General features: G+C 47.8%; 1 protein-coding gene across 1 annotated transcript; it reads left to right on the top strand.

The window, feature by feature from the left end:
- The first annotated feature begins 7,144 nt into the window (after nucleotides 1-7,144).
- On the top strand, nucleotides 7,145-12,386 carry S100A11 (S100 calcium binding protein A11). Its single transcript, XM_004693608.2, has 3 exons — nucleotides 7,145-7,232; nucleotides 10,559-10,710; nucleotides 12,054-12,386. The coding sequence occupies exons 2-3, from the start codon at nucleotides 10,564-10,566 to the stop codon at nucleotides 12,207-12,209; spliced, it is 303 nt and encodes a 100-aa protein (XP_004693665.1). The 5' UTR covers nucleotides 7,145-7,232; nucleotides 10,559-10,563; the 3' UTR covers nucleotides 12,210-12,386.
- The last annotated feature ends 2,430 nt before the right edge of the window (nucleotides 12,387-14,816 follow it).

The raw sequence follows: 14,816 nt of genomic DNA, 5'->3' as shown, positions 1-14,816 counted from the left end.
GCAGGGTGCCTGGGAAAGAGAAACAAGTCTCTCTACAGGGCAGGAACAAGGAAACATAGGCCCTGGATGTGTCACCTGTGACTACACTGGTAATGTGATCAAAAGACAGAACCACATCCCTGTTGACATCACTGAACTGCCGAGTCAGTGAGCCTTCTGGCCTCTCCTGCCTCAGGCCTCCTGCTCTGGAGACAATGAATAATAATTTCATGACCACTTACATGGAATTGAGTCAACTTCCTATTGACTTTGCCCAAAAGCACTCTCACTCACACCTTTTCTTCCTAAACTGGAATTGGAGCTGAGCTCACCTGGCCACCCTAGACTTTCCAAGGGTTGGGGCTGGGGAAGAGATAAAACAGATGGAGGCCTATTGCTCAAAATTTCAAGTAATCAAAAAAGACCACACTACAGATCACAAGAATCTTTACATTTTTTAACATAAAACTCCTCACACCTTCTGCTTCCCCAACACACCCCTGCCCTAGACCTGGAGTATAAGTAGGGAGGACTTTTAATGCCCCCTGAAAGGTGGGCATTAAACCAACATAAAAGTATCACACTAGATACTCTCCTCAAGGCTGACAACAGGAATGACACACACTTAACTGTAATTCCAGATAATCTGATACATGCCACAAAGAAATACAGGTAAAGACTAAACCAATGAAGAGAAAGATCTATTTTGGTTAGAAAAGTAAGTGACAGTTTCAATAAGAGCCTTAGAAAAATAAGGCTCTTTTTGAGTTGGGGGTTCTTCTGGGTAGAATCGGGACATTAGATGTCAGGAATCCTTCCACATGAAACGAAAGAAAAGCAAGAATAACAATAATTAAATGGAAACAGTGGGGGGTTTAAACCTGCGCCAACAAATCTGTGCCCAGTCTGCTGAGCCACAGCAAGTCCCAGAGACCCTCACCACACCAGGCACAACCTTTACACTGTTATGGAGTCACGCCCATGGAGAGGACTGGGCAGGTGGGGTTTTGGGTGAACAGCATCAGGGCTCCGGACAAGAAGTCCATGACAAAAAGTCATGGAACAATCAGGAGAGAAGAATTTTTTTAAAGATCTATATATGCATACAAGAACCAGAGGTGGGGAGGGTAAAAGGATTCACCAGAGACAGAGTGGGGAGCAGAGAAGGGAGCAGGTGGACCAGGAGAGGTCTGCTATGCCATGTGGGTCAGCTCCTTGGGGGGCAGGGTGAGGGGGAAGAGGAGAGGCAGGATTCAGAAGTTAAAGAAAAAAATGTAGATTATGACATAAAGGGCCTTTTATTCCAAGATGAAGAATTTGAGCCAAAAAATTCAGTAAACCAGATACATTGAGAGTATTTTGGTGACACATTCAGATCACAACAGATTGGACATGCTCCTCAGAAGGTGTGTGTGGCCTTCTCAAAGGAGAAATGCAATGTATGTGTCGTAATCTGCTGTGGGTCCTTGTGAAAGAGAAAATTTCTCAACTCTAAAAACAAATATGTGCATGGTTCAAATGATTTCCAGCCACCAGTAGGAGAGATGTCTGGAACAGATGAAGAAAAATGTAGATGTGTACCAAGAGTTAAGCCCCACCAGCTTGCACAGGCCCTGTAACTGCCATGAAGCTGCCATCACAGGACTAGTAATTAAGGCAGAAGCAATGGGAAGTGAGGAGGGAAGGGCTTGGAGGGTGATGATAATGACACCCAAATTCTGCAAAGTAAAGCTTGCAAAGCACAATCGTTTAATCTGCACAGCACTACTGTGAGTAGTAATTAACATTTTATAGCACCCCACCATTTTATATTTATTATCTCCCTAATTATTATCCCTACCTTATATATGAAAAAACTGAAGCTCAGAATTAGAAAACCGCTTATCTGGTAAGAGAGTGGGCTGAAATTCAAGTTCAAGCCTTTAGATTCCTAGTTCAGCAGTTCCCTTTATACCATGGTGACCTCAAAGATTGTGGGCTCATTCCTCACTATTACAAATGTGTTTTCAGTGCTCTGAGCAAGATCTATAAGCTATGAGAGGAGCCTAGGTAGCTCCCCTTCAGTTCTTATCTTCAAGAGGAGGCCTGGCACTCAAGGAGCCTCAGCCTGAGACCAGGTGACACCTTCTGCAGATGGCTGTTTCTGGAAGGATCCCATTCATGTCCAATTTATCCATTTGATTTGGGATCTTCAATGGCAGAAATAATAGCACTGTTGTCTTTGCATCCTCAGACCCAGGCACACAATCTGGTACTCAAAAAACACTTGTTGAATAGTTTACTGAATATAAATGTAAGACTCTTGGAAATATCTTGAAATCTTCCTCCCCGAGAAATGAAAACCAACACAAAAAGTTGAACAATTCTTAGAGCAATAAATTATTTAACATTATGTTATAAGCATTAAATTATACAGTTAAACCAAATGCAGCCCCTACACTGAAAGCTTCCTTTTCATTCAGCCCCACAAAACACACTGGGTCTTGGGCCCTTCCTGGTGGCACAATGAGTTAAAGCCCAGCACTATGAAGCTAGCTGCAGCCACTTCACCACAAGTTTAATCCCCAGCCAGGGAGGTGACCCACATGGCACAGCAGACCTCTCCTGTCTCATCTGCTGCTCCCCTCAGCAGTGTATTTCAGTCAATCTGCCTGTTCTGCTCCCCACTCTGTCTCTGGTGAACCCTCTCACCCCCTGCACCTCTGGCCTGTACCCCAGTTCTTTATGCATAAATAAGTAAATCTTTAAAAAAAAACTCACTAGGTCTTGCTATGTGCAAGCTGCTACCAATGACTCACCTGTCATCTCAAGAAACACACATTCTAGGAGAAACATTAAAATATCTATTGACGAAAATCCCTTTAATAAGGATGGGGGGAATAATAATAATGAACAACAATATACCAGAGACATTTAATGGGGGGGAAGGGAGCTGGTGAACTGGTGATGGGAAGTCCATGGGGATTACAACTCAGATGGAAATGGAAAAGACACAAATGATGTAAAAATAAACTATTATAATAAAAAAAATTTTAAGCCCCTTAATAGCTAGAGAGGCCCCCAAGATTTCCTTTATAAATATTATGGGAGGACAAAGGCGGAGTGGTAAAGATCAGGAAAATTTCATGAAGGAGAAGCCTCATGAAGGACCTGTAGACTTTTGTCAGAGGGCAGTGAAATTAAGGATTCTCCCCAGTCAAGACAGCTTGAACAATGCACGAGATGAGAAGGTCCAGCAGCCCTTTCGCGGGTCACCAGTGGTCCCACTGGTTACAGCATCGAGAACATAGAAGAGAATAGCAGTGGCGCTGAGAGACCCTCTGCTCCAACCCGCCAGTGCCGCAGCAGACTTTACAATTGCTTTTCACCCTGGCACGCCACCCTGAAGCCTCTGGTGGTCTGCACGAGCTCAGGCTGATGCAGACGACCCACCCACCCCACCCCTTCCCACAGCATCTAATTCCCTCGTGTCTGCTACTTAAACCAGGATCAGTTTAACACCTGCAGCCAAGCTTGCATTTTGCCATCATTCATACAACGCTAACTACAAACTATTAGGCTCACTGCATGATAACGTTATCCCCCAAAATCCTTCCCCCTCCAGCTCTCTCTTTTCCACTCAGCTTGTCCTTCAACTTCAGAGGCCTTGTGCACACCCACCTTTCGTGTCCTCACGGCTTCCTTTTTTCCTGAACTCAATGCCCAATGAAGTGCGTTATTTTCTCACCCACACCCTCAACTCCTTCACTGTCTCATCCTTCTGCGACACCCATCCTGCAAAGCCCTAACCCTACATCTATTCCACAACCCCCTCTCTTAAATCCAAAGACTGAACTTGTAAACACACTGAACAAAGGCATCCAGCCACACTATAAACATCTGTGTGGATTAGAATCACGGAAAACTAGCGCTTGCTCAGCTTCCACACTCTCTGCCATTCTGGGTCAGCTCCCCATTTACGCCTCCCTCTGAGAGCACCAAGCACCTCCTCCAGTCTCAAGTTCTCCATCCACTGCACCAATATCCTCACCTGCTTCCTGCATCAAGCGCTGTTGTAACTCACCGCAGCTAACTCACCCCACACACAGCCAAACTCTGAACCACAGGAATTGTCTTTAAACAAAGCAGTTTCATTTGAGGTGACCACCAAGGGAGTCGGCAGGATAGGCACCCCAAACAAGCGGCTCCCTGAATGGCAGGAGAGCTGGGATTTGTGAGTGGTAAAGGAATGTGAGGGAGTACAGGGTCAGAGCGCTGTAAGCAGTCAGGGGACAGGAGGGATGTTTGATTTCCCTGGAGTGTTTTCTCAGCAGTCAGCAGATGCTTGTGTCTGATGCCACCATCAACCCCAGAGGGGCTTGGAGAATTTTATTAGGGATGGAACAATTTTGCAAGTTCCTAGGAAGACAGGGAGAGCCAGTTAATGGCTAATCATAAAGAAGGAAGAAGGGATGCAATTCAGCGAGTTAACAGATAATGTCATCTACCTGGGACCTTCCTCTATCACCTGTATCCCCTCAACACCACACACCTGCCATCTTGTTTTCATGACCCCTCCACAGTCTGGAACCCACTCAATCTGCTCCCGTTTGCTTTCCCACCTTCCCTGCTCCATCGCCCCTCTCTTCACAAGTCCATTTTCTCAAGCAGTAGCACACTCCCTGCCTCGACGCTTCCTCTCCCATCTATTCCTCATCCACAGCCATTTGCCTTTGTCCCATCAAAACTGGTCTGTCCAACATCTCCCAGGATCTGGTTGCCAAAACCGCAGGTACCTCACAGTCTTTACCGTGCTGTGTCTCTGAAGCCTCCTTCCTGTCCACACTCCATCTGTCTTGGAAGTTTCTCCTCCACGGGCTTCAGGACACCAGAGACACTTCTACGTCTCCTGTCTCCTGGGTCATTTCTCTTCTTTCTCTTATGCGGGATCATCTTCATCCTTGTTCTTTAAATATTGGTTGGTTCACAAAAGCACAACGGAACACCATCAGAACAGAGACTTCACTGGCCTTGGTCTCTTCAGCAGCCTGGAGGCCACAGCTCCCCACTCCAGGCAGAGCCTCCTTGGGAACCCCTGAGCACGTGTGCAGGGTGGTGGGGACCTGCCGCCAGCAGGGCACCAGCTCTGCCCTCAACCAGCTTGCAGTTGGTGAGGAAGACACATGAGGAACCAGAAAATGACCGCTGAGTGCAGTGAGAATGACACAGAAGCAGCAATGGGATACAGGACATAATTGCACCAGCATCAAACTGTGGCCACACCGGAACCTCATTAGAGACGCAGAATTGAGGTCTTTATTGGAGGCTGGTCACACTGGCACAGGTCAGGCAGGAGCCCAAGTGCCAGAATCCCAAGTCCCAGAAGAAAAGCAGATGTAATGCATAAATCAGAACTTAAAGAGTTTAGGCTCAAAAATCTCAGTGATCCCTAATAAGTAACCTGCAGAATACAATCCAACTTTCCAAACAGAGTCCTATTTCTCTCCATTTTCATCTCTCCATTCTCATATCCCACACCTTCTGCTTCATGGTGACCACCCCATGTCCCAAGCCTGCTGCTCCCTGCAGCAGTGCATTTCGGTTAGTCTGCCTGTTCTGCTCCCCAATCTTCCTCTGGTGAATCCTCTCACTGCCCCTGTACCTCTGACCTGTACTCCAGTTCTGGATACATAAATAAATAAATCTTTAAAAGAAAGAAAATCTAAGGGTCAAATTCAAGAGAGAATATATTTTAAGCTCATAGCACTTGGCAATACGGGAATATTGCTATGGCGGGGGATAGGATTACTCACTAAAAGGCCCAACCACGGCTCTCAGGTTGGGAGATGGAAGAGAAAACAGATTAGGAAAGGCAAGTTGTTTCTTCAATGGCTGTGTACTGAGGTGCAGGTGGGCCCTGCTAGTGATTCGAGAAGGAACAGCTGGAAGGCGGGTTCCTGAGTGCAGGTGAGTCTGGTGCAGGCAGGTGACCATCTGAAGCTACAGGCCCAGGGCAGCCGCCAGCAGCCATTGCATAGAGCTCCAGCCACTCCCTTTCTTTGCACTCCCTCTCCGTTTTTGAAGCCCTCCAATCATTTTCTTTGACAGCCACACTAATCTAGGAAATAGGAAGGCTGTATGGCCTACTTTGGCAAATAAGGAAATGGAAACTCAGGGAAACAAGGGCTTTGCGAAAGTACTACAATGAAGACCCAGGATTAGGACCCAGCACTTCTGCCAAAACACACAGACAAATGTCCTGCTCTCTTGGGTCCATTGTTCATTTCAGCACTAGTGTGGGTTTCTTGGGGTTTTTTTTTTTGTTTGGTTGGTTGGTTTGGTTTGGTTTTAGCTTTTAAACTTGTTGGTTTAGAAAGAAGTTTGTGACAAGGTGCTCCACCTGGCACACCACCACAGGTTTTGTTTGTATGTTTTACCTTATTTTTTAATAAGGAGTATTGCTTTACATGCTTGTTAATTTTTTGACCGTCTAGGATTTCTCCCCTCAGCTCTCCCACCACAGCACCCACAGTCCAGCCTCTCCCACAGCCCATCCAACCACCAATGCTCATTAACTGCCTTCCATGACCTACCAACTTTCAGGAAACTTCGCCTCGACACTTTTTTAAAAAGGGGTCCTCCTGGCTAAGCTGGTTGAGCAGAATGAGCTCCTAAATGGAAAAGACCCAGAGACCTGGATGGGCGTTCCCGAAGATCATGGCACAAAGTTTTTTTTTTTTTTTTATGCATGCAGAACTGGGGTGCAGGCCAGAGGTGCAGGGGCAGTGAGAGGATTCACTAGACAGAGTGGGGAGCAGAACAGGCAACTCGTCAAAGTACACTGCTGAGGGGAGCAGCGGGCAGGTCAAGAGAGGTCTGCCACACCATGTGGGTCACCTCCATGGTCGGGAATCGAACTCATGCTGAAGTGGCTGTAGCTTCTCGTAGTGCAGTGCTTTAACCGGCTGCGCCCCCAGGGAGGGCCCCGGCACAAAGCTTTTAATGGAGATAAAATGGGTTTATCACTTCCAAGCCCACAGGGCAAGGAAAGGGTGAAGGCTGGGAGAGGACTGTGCGTTTTGGGTGAATTCACCCTGAAGCCGGCTGTCTGGCAAAGGCGGCCGCCTAGGACAAGCCCGGATCTGCCGGGCGGGCGGAGCAGTCGCGGGCGCGGGCGGGGCCGGGCGGGGCCGGCTGGCCGGGCTGGTCGCACCCTCCAGAGTCGGCCCGCTGCTCCCGTTCACAGCCTCGGCGCCTCGCAGCTCTCCGACACGGTAAGCCGGGCTCTCTGTGTGTTTTCCGCTCTAATGACAAGAAAAAGGCGGCAGCCTAGTTTCCACCAGACTTGATCTTTGACTTTTTGACTTATGTAGGTGGAAGTGGCAGGAAACAGAGCCGGAAAATTAACCATGGGGTGGGAATTAGGGAAGAAAGGGTGGAAGGAAGAAGCCCTAAAATTACACTTTAATAACAGCCTAGCTGCGGCCGCGAAAACCTGCCTAACATCTGGAACAGATAAGGTGTTGGGGCGCGGAGGATGGAAGCGCGGGGCGCCCCGGCCCGCTACGCCCCACTGCGCCCGGGCCCGCTGCGCCCCAGCCTGGAATGGGGCGCGTCGCGGGTCCCGCCGGAACCGGGAGTCCCTCGCCACCCGGAGGCCAAAGGGACCCTTGCTGGCCGTTTTGTAGGCCAGCAAGGGCACACTGCGGAACTTAGTCGTGTGAGCGCTCGGGAAAGCCAGAGTTTCGGTAAAGCAATCGGCAAAGGGCCAGGACCAGGCGCTGAAACTTCGAGCGGAAACGCTGCCAAGAATGTGGGAGGAGCCGCCCTGACCGAGCCCTCTCTTCCCCTTCCCTCTCATCCCACCATCTTCTGCGGCACCCACGCAGTCGCCCTTTGCTTTCCGCTCAGGCTCGGCTCTCCCCTCCTCTCGTTGAGTTCGCTTTTCAACTTTTCCTTGAAGCCACCTCTATAACTATCTCGCCCTGGCCTCTTTAGTAAAAGGAGTCAGCATACTTCCCCCGCTGGCCAAATAGGGTTTTCTTGTGCCCACATCACAAATGGATTTTACATGTTTAAAGGGTGGAGAGAAAAGAAAAGGGAGTGTAATATTCGGGACAGTTGAAAATCATGTGCACATCAAACTTCGGTGTCCATAAATTCGGTGTGAGTGGCTCTCGGCCACGTCCATTCATTCTTGTGTTGCTGTGGTTGCTATCCTTGCAAGACCGCAGAGAGGCTGAGACCGAAATATTTACCAGCTGGCCTTCTACAAAGTGCGTTTGCCAGTCTCTACTTTAGGGTGTCGGCCTGTTCCCCGCCTACTCCACTACTTCTCCTTCTTCGAAAAAAGGGAGAAGCAGTGTGACTTGGCACCTTGAAAAGGCAGCTCAGGCCCCAGGGAGGAGAAGCCCTGGAAAAAGGTGGGGCCTTGGGAGGAAAGAGAGTGTGGTGTGTTAAGAATAAGAACCGCAATACTTGAGCCTTTTTCCAAGTGTTACTTTTTTTTTCTTTCCTCAAATGTTGAATGTTTAACTGCATTTTTAAACGTCTTTCACAGTAACCATGTATCTTGCTGCTTTCTCCTTCCTATAATGGTTCTCACAAACACGGCTCCAAAATGCAGTCAGGTGTGGGGAGCAGGCAGGTGTGGAGGTAGCTACCTCCACGCAGGAGACCTTCGTCTCCTCTCCTGTACCCCAAAGCTCTCCCACCTCTGGGCCTGCCTTCCTGGGAACTGTTTCAAAGTCCCCTCAAGCTCTACAAATTTTGCCATTCCATTTCAGTAATTTAGTAATTGTGTTGCTTTTGCTCTGGGGCACTCTGGGAATGGGGAAATCGTTAATTATCTCCTGTGGCTAATAGCCACAAGGAAAATTTTCAAGGGGAAAATAATGAAACATTCTCAATTACTGTCAAGACTGATATTAAGGAGTAAAAAGTAGAAAGCCACTTTAAAACAAGAAATTCAAAGCTATCTGAATTCTGCAAGGAAAAGGAGCAGAGAAAACATCTGGAGGTCTAAAAAAAAAAGTCACAAAGCCCCTGCTCCTCATTCTGGACTATTCTATTCTATCTTGTGCCTTCCTAGCCAACCTCTTCCTGTTACCTCACAATTTAGTTACAGACTGGGATTTTAATCCTGATAAGAAAAGCTGTTGTGCAAACACATCTGTTTCTAGGCTACAGAATGTGTTCTGCTCCCAAACCCTGAACTACCAACCGCCACTTTTCTTTCCTTGAGAAAAAGGACTCATTGAGAAAAAATTCCACCAGTGTGACTGTAGGGAAAGAATTCATCTCCAGAAGAGTTCAGGACGCTCCCAGACACACACTCTGGCCCTCAGGCACCTGGCTGCGCTGGTAAAGCATCTGGTGAGACAGACCCAAAGGAGAAAGGCAGGAAGGAGGGGGGGGGGGTTGGACAGCCTAGGACTGGAGACCAATAACAGGGTTCAGATTAATCCTCAGCACGTCAATTATGGGGCCTGAAAGCCTTCCGTTATGGGCTCCAGGAAGTCCTTAGGGCTAAATGATAAATTGCAAACGTCACCACCCAAACTTAGATTTTTAATTCCCGGAGATCTAAAGCCTCAGAGGAAGGGTGTGGCCAATCTGCAGTTGCTGCTATTATCCACCAGGGGGAGACCACCAGCTCCTCCCTACCCCCTCCTCGTCCCTCCCACCCCCGCACAGGGGATTACTGCAGAGTTGCTAAAGGAAAGGAGAATTCAGCACAGGGTTTGAGTTCCCTTCTCTTCCTGGTGCAATCACAGCTTTGGTCCAGTTCTGTAGGTGCCATAGAAACTGTGAGAGTGGCAACATGAGAGTTCCCACATCAATCTTCCCGGTTTGAAGTGACAGAGAATTTCCACCAGCCATTCTTGTAGGTGTTAGTGGCATTTGAGAAGTAAAAAAAGTTTGCAAAGGTCAAGAATTAAAGAAAGGGGTTTGGAGTCAGAGATGCTAGGAGTGTGTCTGCCATGTCAGATCCCTTCTTGTGCCTCAGTTTCCTCACATGTATGATGAATGGTTTCTAACTTTCAAAGGTGAAATCTGCTTTTGAACAACTGAAGAGTTCTCAGCTCTCCTACCACACACACAATAATAACTATGCTTTTAGTTTTCTTCTAGAAAATGAGTGTCCCAGGAATTCCATACAGCTCTAAAAGTAGCCTCACATTTCTTTCATCACAGTCAGCTTTCTATGTTCTTGGAAAGCAGTAACTTATTTACTCTGGACAATGCTTGGTGACCAAATGGACATGTGGACATTAGCTATTCATATATTAACCCATATGTTCTAAAATTATCAATAAATTCTGTCATCCTCATTCTCGGTGAGTCAGCTACTCTCAGACAAGCCCCCTGTCTCCATATTTACCCCCATAAATTTCACTAGCAATAAATATGTGGAGAGGTGTGAGAAAGAAGCTCTCAGAATTTGGCTTTCTGTGGTTGAGTTGGGCCTGGTAGCCCCCCCAAAAATGACACACTCTTTTCAGAATCGTGACTCAAAGTGAAGAGAGAAGATTCTCTAGAGTCTTTCAATAGCTAACCCTTTGCATTTTACTGAACTCTCAATTTTTTTCTCCAAAAGCAAAAATGTCCCGCCCTACCGAGACTGAGCGGTGCATCGAGTCTCTGATTGCAGTTTTCCAGAAGTATGCTGGAAAGGAAGGCAACAGATGCACTCTCTCCAAGACCGAGTTCCTGACCTTCATGAACACAGAACTCGCTGCCTTCACAAAGGTACTGGGACTGGGACTAGGCCTGGCTTTGGCTGCAGTCGCTACCAAAAAGCCAAAAAGCAGAGACAGGAATTGAATCTGTGAGCGCTTTGAATTGTTGTTCATTGGTCCATGAGAACCCAGGGACTGTTCTGCCATCTCTCAAGCTGGCCTCAAACAGCCCATCAGAACAGCCTGTCATGGTTGGTGTTCTTGGTGCTCATCATATTCAGCCCCTAGTTAGTTATCAGCTTCTTGGTTATCTTGACCCTGGTACATCCTGGCCTGTGTGGCTTATTTCTGATGGTGTCAATGTCCAGCGTTCATTCGAGGCATCATCAGGGTGGGATTCTCAGTTCAAAGCAAGAGTTTTAGTTAAAGCAAACATATCATCATTTGTATGTAGCGCAGCCTCTGCCAGGGGTGGATGTGCAGATATGCCAGGTTTGGTGCCCTCCCGGCTCCCTGGCCTCATCAATACTGTTTTAGCCCCACCCCCACACTAGCCACATCCTGAAACCAGGCCCTGGCAGGATGGCTAGGAATGAAGGACCAGCTGCTGAGCCCCCCCACTCCAAGTGTGGGGGTCCACATAGCAGCCCAGGCTGGGCCCCTGAACCTCAGAGTGAGCCCCCAATGACTGAAAGGGTCTTTTCCATTTTCATTGTATAAGGTATGTTTTCATGATCAAAGTTCTCAAACTCCGTGACACAGAGATGGTGATTTGCTTTTTTCCTTTCAGTGGGGGGCACTTGGTAAATGACTTGATAGAAGATTTTTCAAATTGTTTCTTCTCCCCCAGAGCCTCCAGGGCAGCCCTGTCTGCAGAGATGGAATAATGTTCAGTCTCTGCGCCATCTGGCATAGTAGCTGCCAGCGCGCATGCCTGTTGCCTCACCAGCCACAGATGCAGTCACAGGACAGACGCGCCCAGTCACTTGGTTGAAGTGTGCAACCAGTGACGAGAAGTGTATGTCCTGGAGGCGTGGATGAGTAAGGGCTAGGGCCGATTAGCAGGGTCTGTGTCCTCTTTTCCCTTCAAATCTCTCTACCTTTACACAGCTTATATATTAGAGTTGATGCAACACTTGAAAAAGCATTCCACTGTTTGTGCAAAGTCAAAGAAGGCATGACTGTCACACAAAGAACCTGGGACTAAAACCTGGCTTTACCTATCGCCCTCCTTAGCGAGTCACTTTACCCTTTTTAGTCTGTTTCTGTGTCTGGAAAAGGAGCCCATGAATAACCCCTACCTGGACCTCATACTCGTGTGAGAGTAAAATGTAGAAATGTATTTGAAAGCATCTTAGAAAGTTCAACGTGAAGGTGCCAGTATTGTCATTATTGTTCCTATCATCTTTGCAGAACCAGAAGGACCCAGGTGTCCTTGACCGCATGATGAAGAAACTGGACCTCAACTCTGATGGGCAGCTGGATTTTCAAGAATTTCTCAATCTCATCGGGGGCCTGTCCGTAGCCTGCCATGAATCCTTTATGAAGTCTACCTGTTGCCAGAAGTAAATCTGAGGAGCCTATCGGCCTGGCCTCCAGACCCCACCTCCCGTCCAGCCCCCCCAGGCCCCCCCAGTTCCTCTCCTCACAACCCATACACACCCTGAACCAATGTGCCCTCCACCCCATGCAGGCCATTCCTGCTGGTAGTAATAAAGTAATACCAGGTTTTGTTTTTTAACCACATACAGGAGAGTCTGTAAATGTGTGCATGGGAAGAGAAAGGTGGGAGGAATGTAAATTAGATGGTAGAAGCAGTTACCAGAAACTGCAATATAAATAGTATAACTGGCTCTTGGGTGTATGCAGTCATGACTCATGACCCACTGAGTCACCTCTCAAGTCTTCATGCTGGTGGAGATGTCACTCGGCATTATTCACTCCGTCAGGCACTGTCTCAGGCTCTGAGGACACCATCTGCAAGACTGACAAGGCCCTGCCTTCCCTGGGCTTACCTTCTAGTGGGGTCTGGGAGGGGAGGGGGAGGGGTGGATGGAAGCAAAGGACCCAGGCAGTAGGACAGGGCCTTGGCGGGGACTCCCTAGGTGGTGTATTCCACGTGAATAGGGGCTGCAGAGCACACTCTTGTGATAACATCTGTGCTGAGAACTGAGGGATGCAGAGGAGCAAACATTTCAAAAGACAAGAGGGCATTTGAGGAAGAGGAACAAGGATAAAGGTCCTATGGTGGGAAGGTGGGTTGGAGGAACAGAAACGAAGCTAGTCTCACTCTGGTTTGGGCTAACTTCAACAAAGTCAGATTTTCTAAACCCTCAGGAAAGAGCCTTGATGGGCGAGAAGCCTGCTGCAGGGCTCAGGCACAGCTTAGAGGAAGAGCAGCCGTCTCAGCCAGTGCTCAGCCCTGTGCAGCACAGGGAAGTGTGACGTCCCTGGGAACCACTGTCCTTGCCATGAGTTTTGACTTTTTTTTTTTTTTTTAAGATTTTATTTATATGCATACAGAACTGGGGCACAGGCCAGAGGTGCAGGGATGGTGAGAGGATTCACCAGAGACAGAGTGGGGAGCAGAACAGGCAGATGGATGAAGTACACTGCTAAGGGGAACAGCAGGCTGGTCAGGGGAGGTCTGCCACGCCATGTGGGTCACCTCTGGGGCGGGGATCGAACTCACACTGAAGCAGCTGCAGCCAGCTTTGCAGTGCTGTGCTCCAACCTACTGTGCCACCAGTTTTAACTTAGTAAAAATTTCTCTATCAGTTTCTTCCTCATGTATCAATCGGACCACTTGAGACTACTTTTTGGCTCACATTTCACAATGAGGGCCAGTGCCCCAGGCTAGCAAGTCTCGGATTTTTCAAGTGCTCTGTCAATCAATGGCTACTTCTTGGATGAGTTCTTAGTCCATCAACATGGGATGCGAGGGAGCGGAGCACCTGTAAACAGTTAAAAGTCTCCAGCTTCTACCCTTGGCAAGTACTCCTGATATAAAAGTTAAAAATAACTGTAAAGTATCATTACCCCCAAAAAAGCAGTAAGCCTGGGAATGGAGGGGGAAATATCAATTGTACTGGTGCATTTGCTGTTCTACCAAGAGATCACTGCCACCCCTCACCCCCCATACCGCTCCCATCCCGGCTTAAGATTCCAGGCTCAGGGAACTGACTAGAAATCTACTTGCTTGACACATGTTAGTTTTCCTAAGAAGTGAAATCGGATCAATACCATCCTAATTCAAGTACTCCACAGAGTACCTCTACATGCAAGGTAAATGAAGGAGAGAGACACAGGAGAAACTGCTGACAGGGAAGGGAGGAACAGCTCAGTGAGGGGGTGTTGTACTTAAAGAGCCATTAAGGGTTGTGGTTGGCAATGCCCAGTGGGCATCTATAATTGAAGTTCAGAGAGAAAGCCTCGCTTGAAAAGCAGGGGGAGGGGCCCCTACCGTCCACTGGGAAATGAGCACTGCAAGAGGAAGAAGACTGCAGAGGAGAATGTAGGAAAGTATAAAAGGGAAGGGGAAGAAGCAGCAGTGCTGCCAGGGAAAGTGGGGTTAAGAAGGCGGCACAACCCCCCCTACCTGGAAAGGATGCCTGCACGGGGGTGTTTCTTGCAGCATTATTTGCAATAGGTAAGATAAGGAAACAACCGAAATGCCCCCAAACAAATAACTGGATCAAAAAGATGTGGTGTATATACACACGGTGGAATACTATTCAGCAATGAAAAAGATAACCTCATGCCATTCACAGCAACATGGGTGGGACTGAAAGGGAGATACGTCAGAAGGAAAATGAAAAATACCGATGGTTTTGCTAATAAGTGGAGAGTAGGGGAGCCAAACAAAGGTTCGGGGAAAAGACAAAACTGGCAAGCTGGCCATAAACCTGAGGTAACAGCAGGGGAGGGAAGAGCACCAGTGCCTGGGGTGATGTGCCATGGGTGCTATGGTGGTGGGAGAACAACAGGGACTACACCTGAGGAAAGAAATCAGAGACAACAAAAATGAACAGTGATGTAAGAAAATTAATTTTTTAAAAAAGAAGGCAGCTCATGCAGAAAAGTGGAACAAAAACAGAGAAGATTAGCGTGATCCCTGCACCAGAATGACAAGCAAATTTGTGAAGCATTGAATTTTGTTAAAAAATTTAGGGCCGG

This window comes from Condylura cristata, unplaced genomic scaffold, assembly GCF_000260355.1.
Source record: "Condylura cristata isolate star-nosed mole 26May11 unplaced genomic scaffold, ConCri1.0 scaffold00040, whole genome shotgun sequence".
In the NCBI taxonomy this organism is placed as follows: domain Eukaryota; kingdom Metazoa; phylum Chordata; class Mammalia; order Eulipotyphla; family Talpidae; genus Condylura; species Condylura cristata.
This window is presented reverse-complemented; position numbering and strand designations above follow the sequence as displayed.